The sequence below is a fragment of the Adiantum capillus-veneris genome, chromosome 7 (assembly GCF_014529385.1).
Source record: "Adiantum capillus-veneris isolate H3 chromosome 7, ASM1452938v2, whole genome shotgun sequence".
Taxonomy (NCBI): domain Eukaryota; kingdom Viridiplantae; phylum Streptophyta; class Polypodiopsida; order Polypodiales; family Pteridaceae; genus Adiantum; species Adiantum capillus-veneris.
In genome coordinates this window covers 145859368-145868861 of record NC_140937.1, presented here as the reverse complement: position 1 = coordinate 145868861, position 9494 = coordinate 145859368, and the positions used below count along the sequence as shown (strand labels likewise).

The 9494-nt window shown below is 41.1% G+C and overlaps 1 protein-coding gene and 4 non-coding genes across 5 annotated transcripts; 1 reads left to right on the top strand and 4 right to left on the bottom strand.

The window, feature by feature from the left end:
- Positions 1–3545: 3545 nt before the first annotated feature.
- On the bottom strand, positions 3546–3617 carry TRNAC-GCA (transfer RNA cysteine (anticodon GCA)). The gene has a single exon. It is a non-coding gene; the product is annotated as a tRNA-Cys (tRNA).
- A 312-nt stretch (positions 3618–3929) lies between these two features.
- Positions 3930–4000, bottom strand: TRNAG-GCC (transfer RNA glycine (anticodon GCC)). Its single transcript has one exon. It is a non-coding gene; the product is annotated as a tRNA-Gly (tRNA).
- Positions 4001–4309: 309 nt separating this feature from the next.
- Positions 4310–8774, bottom strand: LOC147454755 (photosystem II CP43 reaction center protein-like). The gene is made up of 2 exons (XM_086516594.1): positions 6606–8774; positions 4310–6556 (listed from the first exon to the last, which is right to left on the bottom strand). The coding sequence occupies exons 1-2, from the start codon at positions 7648–7650 to the stop codon at positions 5220–5222; spliced, it is 2382 nt and encodes a 793-aa protein (XP_086372720.1). The 5' UTR covers positions 7651–8774; the 3' UTR covers positions 4310–5219.
- Positions 4834–4922, top strand: TRNAS-UGA (transfer RNA serine (anticodon UGA)). Its single transcript has one exon. It is a non-coding gene; the product is annotated as a tRNA-Ser (tRNA).
- Positions 8775–9055: 281 nt separating the features above from the next.
- On the bottom strand, positions 9056–9129 carry TRNAM-CAU (transfer RNA methionine (anticodon CAU)). The gene has a single exon. It is a non-coding gene; the product is annotated as a tRNA-Met (tRNA).
- Between the last annotated feature and the right edge of the window lie 365 nt (positions 9130–9494).

Below are 9494 nucleotides of genomic sequence, written 5' to 3'. Positions count from 1 at the left end.
GCCTTCAGACGACTAGAAGAAGTGCGCTGATGGTGCTCTGGAGAAGCAGGAGTGGAATAGAGTGGCGTGGGACCCTGTAATGCCATGGGAGTGGGACACTACAACGGAAGGGGAGTAGGATGATAAGAAGGGGCCGTAAACTAAGGCTTTGGATGTAAGGAGTCCCTCCCTGCCTCCCCCATGGCATGGACTGCAAAGAAAGACCGTAGGTTGCAAGTTGCTATGGAGTGTACCGGCCAAACAATGCATCCATCGAATGGAGGTACTGGTTCCATAAAGAGATAGCCCGATGTAGGTTTGGATCTACCACCAGTGGAGGAACCTGAGTAGAGTAGGTGTAGGATGGCCATGCCTACAATTAACAAAAATAAGAAGAGTTATTTGGAGAGGTAGAAAGTTTTGCAGGAAGTTTAGGTGGCTCATATTTTTGATATTTCAAAAAGAATTTAGAGGATTTATGCACCGAAAAAAAAAAAAATCTTTTTGACGATCCACGAGATGGGAACCTAAGCAAAATCCAGATTTTACAAACTTAAAATCACTTCTGTGATAAATTTTTTGCCGGGAAAACTTAGTAGTATCCGGGGAAACAGCGATTGACGCGTAGACGTGGAATCTAGAAAAGAAGTCCTTTGTAATTATATCACATCAGCAATTTTAATTGTCAAGAAAATCTAGTGGAAGGAAAAGTAGGATGTCTTCCCACTGATTTTGCCAACACCAATCCGTGACGTCTCCAACTCTGGGCAACATGAATAGAGGTACTTGTCAAATAAAAAATTCTATCTGTAGATAGGTAGATAGATATAGATAGATTGTAAAAAGATTGCCTTAGGGTTAGGATAATTTATTGCCAACGCCTCTGAAAAATAGATCAGATTGAAGACCTCCTACAACCTGAAGATTTTCTAACCGATTTCTTTTCTTTTATTCCCTAGCAAAGTCAAAAAAAAAAAAAAAAAAAAAGATTTTTTCCCCCCTCATACAGGAGTTTTAACAAAAATTAGATTATGAATCATTGACTCTGGGACAATTACTACGTACACTCCAACTGAGCTAATTGCTACTCGGGGTTGTAGTTCAATTGGTTAGAGCACCGCCCTGTCAAGGCGAAGCTGCGGTTCGAGACCCGTCAATCCCGATACGGGAAATTGCAACGAAACAAATCGGAGTTCTATTACCCATCTTACATAGATAAAAGATACCACTTATAAAGAATATGCCCAGATTTAGATTTTCCTATTTTACTTCTTGGGTCGAGCTGGATTCGAACCAGCGTAGGCACCGCCAGCGGATTTACAGTCCGTCCCCATTAACCGCTCGGGCATCGACCCGTAGGAAAGGAATTTTGGTTCTATTCTATTACATGAATTGTTGCTCGATTAATCAATTTCATTTAAAAGCTTCCATTCGATTCTTTTCAGTTGTCCCGAAATTTACCGGGAGGGGTAACAATAGACTTGTTATGTGCGCAAAGAAGTTATTGAAACTCGAATACCCCCAGGGGAATTCGAATCCCCGTCGCCTCTGTGAAAGAGAGGTGTCCTGGGCCTCTAGACGATGGGGGCCAGATTATCTGCTAGAAGCTTAGGTTATTTCCCTCGAGTTGTCAATATGGAGGGATTAAGGATGCCATAGAAATAGTTTTTATTAAACGACATTAAACTAATAAGGAAAATAATTTATCAACATATCACTTTCCCCTGTAGCAGCTGACCGATTAGCTAGAAGCGGAAGCGGCGGATCTAAACTGCTTGTAGAAGTTAGAGATAGGTATTCCCGGTATCTATTTGTATTGCATACCTAATCGTGTGATATACTACATAATCGATATTAGAAATTTGGTTTCAACGCCTTATTATTAACTAATAATATTTGATTCGGTCAACCCGACTAACTAAAAATCGAAGGTTCATAACGGAATCCGAGAGTTCCTCTCGATAGGACCGCTCAATTTATTTCCCAATTAATGATTTGAACTACTAATACGGAAGTAAACATTCTTGCGTTTGTAGCCACTGCACTTTTCATTCTAATTCCGACAGCTTTTCTACTCATTCTTTACATTCAGACGGCCGCCCAAAATAATGGGTAGTTATCAATTACTCTGATTGGTAACTTAGTAGATTTCTTGGTAAGTTAGTAAAGTTAATAGTATAGTAATTTATGGGGGTAGCTGGGGGGGGGAGATGAAAAAATATTAATTTTTTTTTTGTTTTCACAAAGCAAATGCGGTGAAACAAGATTTGGTATTCCGGGGTAAATCGCGGACCTATATGGCTGCTACTATACTACCACATCACCAAATTGTTACTGCCCAACGATGTTTCCTGGTTAAGTTTACTCCTGCTAATCGTAATGATTGCTCCCCCCTCCCCGCTTCTTTAGAATTTTTCTGCCTATGTTGTTTGCCCGTAATTCCAGATTGAATTGCTAGAAATTGATAGAGTTATCGATCTATCAAATTCTAGCAATTCTACCAAATCCCCCGGAAATGAGATCCACTCACTGAGCAGCCATGGGTTGAAAACTCAATCTGTTCTACTTACATTTCTATTCTAAAAGAAAGAGATAGTCACTAAAACGGTATCAAGCGAAACATTCGTAACTATAAGCTTAGCTGCATATCAACTGAAAATACAAGAAAAAAAAAACTAATTTTTTGCCTCGGGTGCAGTCATAAACCCAGAGAAATATCTACAACTTGAACCACCAGTGGAGTAAAATACCGATTACCCCATTATACCAATTTATGAAGTAAAGGGTTAAAATAATGATCTTGGGTTTGTTAAAACCCCTCATAGAATTTCTTCTCCCCGGAATCAAATAATATAGATATATCTATTTACTTTTTTTGTTCAATTTCCAGATTTTGATACGAGAAGAAATCTTATAGGCAAAAAAAAAAAAAAAAAATCTATGCAGTGTAATTTAATTCCTAAATTAATCCTAAATTAACTAGATAAAGGATCCGTTTAACGAAGGATCAATTAGCTACTCGACACAAGTCACAACCCACTTCTTCCCCGAACTACAAGCGAGAGGGAAAACGTAGAAATTGCCGTCAAGGCAGCCCAAGCTATAGTGACTGAATCCGTAATTATAATTCCTATCTTTTCACTCCCCAAATTTTACCGATAACTAACTAGCCTCGAGCTCAGATGCATATTAAATCTTTGGAAGCGTCAAAGTACGTAATAAGAATCAGATATCTTCTTCTGCAGGATACCCCCCTAGTAGCGAGAAACAACGAGTATGTATAAATCCAAGTCGTCTTTTCCAATGTTACTGGGTAGTTTTTATAATTTTGTAGGATTTGTCAATTCCTACTTGCTACTGACTAAGTAGTAGTATACTTATTCGGGATTGTCGATGCGTGATTTGTCGAGATACGTGGAATGTGTTAGGCTATAACAAGCTATAGAGCAACTCAACCTGTATCCGATTTCGGCGCACCAAGCAATCCCCGGAAAACCCTACCTAGATGGGTGAGTAAAATTAGATGAATTTAATCTTCCAAATTGTTATTTTCCATTTCTTCTTCCAGGCGATACCCAGATTCGAACTGGGGAATTGAGGATTTGCAGTCCTACGTCTTACCGCTTGACTATATCGCCCCGTTTCAAAGATTCTATTCTAATGCCGACTTGAAAAGACCATCGAGGACGTTCAGCCGGTCAGACGAAATGTCTCACCAGTGAGTATAGTGCTGAGATTAGAAACTGACAAGTAGTTTCCCCTATGCTCCCGATGAAAATTTCTAGTTTCATATGCATCCACTTCGAAAATGACAACCTGCAACCTAGTTATTCGCCCCCGAAATTTCGAACGAAATTGTGAATTGCAAAAACTTGAAATTTCTATTCTATAGGTAAGAGTTTTGTATGTTTCTTCATTTGGGGTCAAACCTCTTTATTGTCCCCAAAGTAGGCGGATAGCGGGAATCGAACCCGCGTCACCTCCTTGGCAAGGAGAAATTTTACCACTCAACTATATCCGCGCAATCCATCATTTTATTTTACGCACCAAATTGCATCTTTTGCCAATGAGATCCTTAATACACACTTCTTTTAATATAAGAAAAGATTAAATTTACCTACATAACTTCATTTCTTTTCTTACGAAATCAACTTAAACTGAGTTATGTATTGCAAATTGCAAATCCTTCTTTCTGGCGGTGGAAAATCTATTTATCTCGTCTCACATTTGAATTCCCCACCCGTAACGGTAAGTTACGAGGGGAAGAACCAAAACAGACTTTTAGGAGATGAAGGAATTGGGTATACCTACCAAAAAAACTAATCCAATCCATAATGAGGCCCCTGAAAAAAACAATATTTTTGTTGTCAGACCATCCTCCGGGAGACGCAAACGCCACAGGCACACCAACAACTAGTAAAAATGAGGTAGCAATTAATGCAAATAAAGCAAATTGAAAAGCAGTAGTCATAATTCCGATTCCTTTCGCATGAGGAATTGATTTTCTGTACCACTTAATCCGCATCCGACGGAGCTGCTGCGAAGTTTTCATTTGTAGGGAACAAACGTCTATTTCTAAGACTAATTTATCAAATCCCTACGACACCTCTCAACTAGAAAAGTTAGCTCAACCCCGCCCGCTATTGAAGATGTTTATCTCATGTAGCGATATTTTCACCCCGTATCTGTTGTATCGTAGCAAGGGTAGAAAAAAAATCTCTCTCTATACAAATAGATCTTAGAATCAAAAACTTTTGCGGTTCATTCGCAACTCGATTGTCTTCCCCAATCATCTGGTAGACTTGGGTTACACTTTTTATCCTCCGAATCTCAAAGGAAGAATTCGCCTATTTGGGAGAGATGGTCGAGCGGTTTAAGGCTCCAGTCTTGAAAACTGGCATGGCACCTCGATGCCATCGAGGGTTCGAATCCCTCTCTCTCCTAACATTTGGATCAGCCATAAAGGAGGCAAGAGTGATAGCTGAGATCTACTCCGATCCGAAGAGGTTCTCCTCCAATACGTTGCAAAAAACCATTATTTGTGTGTGTATAACATATGACTAGATGATGAGTTGGAATCTACCTATCCAGTTGGATAGATAGATCTTAAATAAATGTGATGAATTAAAAGAAGAGGAGGCAAATTTATTAAGTCCTCACTTGTTAGCGCGTGGGAAATTATTTACCTATTTTACTTTTCTGCCATCACCCTTTCATCATCTAAACAAATTCTTCGGATTTTAATTAAGGGGTGTCATAGAAAGAACGGGTTCGGTATCGCGGTCAATTCCTTTTTCAAAGCCGGCTGCGGCTGCACGAGCCCTACCTGCGTGCCATAGATGGCCCACAAAGAAAAAGAATCCCAAAACAAAGTGAGAAGTTGCTAACCAACTTCGGGGAGATACATAGTTTACAGCATTAATCTCGGTAGCTACCCCGCCTACAGAGTTTAAGGAGCCTAAGGGTGCATGAGTCATATATTCCGCAGATCGTCGCTCCTGCCATGGCTGTATATCCCTTTTCAACTTACCAAGATCTAAACCATTTGGACCTCTTAGAGGTTCTAACCAAGGAGCACGAAGATCCCAGAAGCGCATTGTTTCGCCCCCAAAAATAATTTCTCCGGTGGGGGAACGCATTAGGTATTTTCCTAACCCAGTAGGTCCCTGGGCAGAACCTATGTTGGCGCCGAGACGTTGGTCTCTAACGAGGAAGGTAAAAGCTTGAGCTTGAGAAGCTTCTGGACCGGTGGGACCATAAAATTCACTAGGATATGCTGTGTTGTTGAACCAGACGAAACAGCAGGCAGTGAAGCCAAATATGGCTAGAGCTCCCAAGCTGTAGGATAAATAAGCCTCCCCGGACCACACAAAAGCTCGACGAGCCCAGGCAAACGGTTTTGTTAATATGTGCCAAATCCCGCCGAAAATACAGATGGATCCGAGCCACACATGTCCCCCGATAATATCTTCTAGATTATCTACACTCGCAATCCATCCCTCTCCGCCAAACGGAGACTTTAGTAGGTAACCAAAGATAATATTGGGGTTTAGAGTAAGATTCGTAATTTCTCTTACATCTCCGCCACCGGGTGCCCATGTATCATACAACCCTCCGAAATAGAGTGCTTTGAAAACCAGTAGGAAAGCGCCGAAACCTAGTAATATTAGATGAATACCGAGAATTGTAGTCATCTTATTTTTATCCTTCCAAGTGTAACCAAAGAAAGGAAAAGATTCTTCCAGAGTTTCGGGACCAATCAAAGCATGATATATGCCTCCAAAACCCAAAACTGCGGAAGAAATCAAATGTAGCACTCCGGAAACAAAGTAAGGGAAGGTATCGGCCACTTCCCCGCCAGGACCTACCCCCCAACCCAGGGTTGCCAAGTGGGGAAGTAGAATTAATCCCTGCTCATACATAGGCTTCTCTGATACGAAGTGAGCTACTTCAAATAAATTCATAGCTCCAGCCCAAAATACAATCAGACCAGCATGAGCTACGTGGGCACCAAGCAATTTACCAGACAAATTAATCAACCGGGCGTTCCCCGCCCACCAAGCAAAACCCGTGGTTTCCTGATCGCGACCACCCAGCGAGAGAGTTCCATTAAAGAGCGTTTCCACGGGGTAAAACCTCCTCGGGGAATACAAGATTTTCGTGAGGCTGATCCTGAGCTGCCATCCAGGCACGGATCCCTTCGTTTAGTAAGATATTCTTTGTGTAGAAAGTCTCGAACTCGGGATCTTCTGCTGCACGAATTTCTTGGGAGACAAAGTCATACGCGCGCAAATTTAAGGCGAGACCAACTACTCCGATAGCACTCATCCATAAACCCGTCACTGGCACAAATAACATGAAAAAATGTAACCAGCGTTTGTTGGAAAAAGCGACACCAAATATTTGGGACCAGAAGCGATTTGCAGTTACCATCGAATAAGTCTCTTCAGACTGAGTTGGATTGAACGCCCGAAATGTGTTTGCACCGTCGCCGTCTTCAAAGAGAGTATTTTCAACTGTAGCACCATGAATGGCACATAGGAGAGCAGCGCCCAGAACTCCTGCAACCCCCATCATATGAAATGGATTCAGAGTCCAATTATGAAAACCTTGAAAAAACAAAATGAATCGGAAGATAGCCGCTACACCAAAACTAGGTGCGAAGAACCAACCGGATTGTCCTAAAGGGTAAATCAAAAATACGGAGACAAAAACCGCAATCGGACCAGAGAAAGCTACTGCGTTGTAGGGGCGTAATTGTACGGACCTAGCCAGTTCAAATTGGCGTAACATAAAACCTATTAAGGCGAAAGAACCATGAAGGGCGACAAAAGTCCATAAACCCCCCAATTGGCACCAACGAGTGAAGTCCCCCTGTGCTTCAGGACCCCACAAAAGAAGCAAAGAGTGGGCCAAACTATTAGCAGGGGTAGATACCGCGGCAGTCAAGAAATTGCATCCCTCCAAGTAAGAACTTGCTAATCCGTGAGTATACCACGAAGTCACAAAGGTCGTACCCGTGAACCAGCCCCCCAGGGCGAAGTAAGCGGTGGGAAATAGTAGTAAGCCGGACCAACCCACAAATACAAAACGATCTCTCCTGAGCCAGTCATCCATACTGTCGAATAAGTCTTTCGGTTCTTTGGAAGATTTTCCAATGGCAATTGTCATATCTGTTCCCACTAAGCTACCCAAACCACTTTTAGGTCCCTCATTCCTATTTCTATATTCCAGGAGTTGGTATAGTTCTCTTGAATATGAGATTACCAGATTGTTGATAAGTCATTTTATCAGAATTTGTCGTGCGAGATCAAAAATCGTAATATTTTCACAAGGCCTTCTTGCCCTTTTCCATTTTTTTTTTCACTTTTCTTTCAATTTATTCTATTCATCATTTTTGCCCAATTCTTTCTCCTCCCTGCTTGTCGTTCCAATATATCATCCCTTCTTGTCTCTGGGAGATCCCTTCTGCCACGTCAGATATTTAGTAGGTAAGCCCCCCTTTTCTTCCAGGACTTCGCTAACCATTTTAACACAACAACGAACCTGATCCAACGGAAAGTCGAGTTGTTTCCGAGAATCCGGGGTAGGTAAATACGAAATTTTGTAGTATAGTATAAGGAGTTTACACATGTTATGCATAGGAATACGCGGAACTTATGCTTTTTATTGCATCTATCTCTACTTCGAGGATATTTAGGGACTTATTCTACCAATGCCTAGGAAACCTTAAAAAAATATTTTGTCTCGACTAACAAAAATAGGTAGCAACCAGAGGGTGTGTCGGAAATTTATGCATCGAACAGGATAATTATGTCTCCATCTAGACTCCTAGCAGTGTAAACGGTTTCCAATTGTTTGAAAGATGTGGAAAAGGGGAGAGTACCAGAGACTTGTAAGAATCTTTTCAGTAATTGAAATTTGTTTTGTAATACAGTGAATAGGGAAAAACTATTTCCCAAATTACAATTCTTCTTTTGTATCTTCTTTCGCAACTGCAGATGTAAAGATATATATCTATAAAACAATAAATAGATAAATCTATTTATTGTTTGTCTTTTCGTCAGATTTGCATTTAATTCCCGAGGTAAGAATAACCAAAATGTCTCTGGTACAAAAAAGTATATCCAACTGATTTACCGATACCGCGGGAGACAATACAATATTCTTTTTGCATGATGACTTAGTTACATTAAGATCCCCCCCCCCCCACGAACAGGGTTCGTGTTGACTCCAGTATCTTTTTTTCCTAGCCAATGGTACTGGATATCTAAATTTTGGATAACTACTCTCTCTATTAGCATCTTACATGACTATTTTAGCCCTTTGTCGGATTTGAACCGACGGCTTACGCCTTACCATGGCGTTACTCTACCGCTGAGTTAAAGGGGCCTATGTACTGTGAATAAATATAGACTGGCGATAAAAATGGGGTAGAATCCCAATTTTTATTTCCTCGATTGAACTAATTAAGCTGCATCCATGGGGAAGTCAGTAGAACGGAAAGGAAAAACTGATTCTCTTTAATCCCCGGTAGGAACTTCCGGTAAATTGGAAAAAGAATTGACAATTGACTTTGCGGAGACGGGATTTGAACCCGTGACCTCGAGGTTATGAGCCTCGCGAGCTACCAAGCTGCTCCACCCCGCGTAGTTAATGCCTCTAACGTAAGTATTATACATCTCTTAAAGAATTACATTGGACATAAATAATGCATAAACAAAAATGATGAAGATGAGTAAATTGCAGTATTTTATCTATCCATCCTATCTTATCTATTTATCTATCGATAAATAGATAAGATTTCAATTCTCTAAACAAGCGGTAGATAAGGCGGGGGGGTAAGTAGTTTTTCTACCAACTCGATTTCAACACTCCAGGCAAGACACAGGTGTGTGCCATCTCGCGGGGTACGTGTCTGGAAAAACCAAAATCTCGATAATTGGATCTGGGTCGTCCGGTTAGGGAGCACCGGTTACGGAGACGAACGCGTGCACTGTTGCGTGGTAGAGATT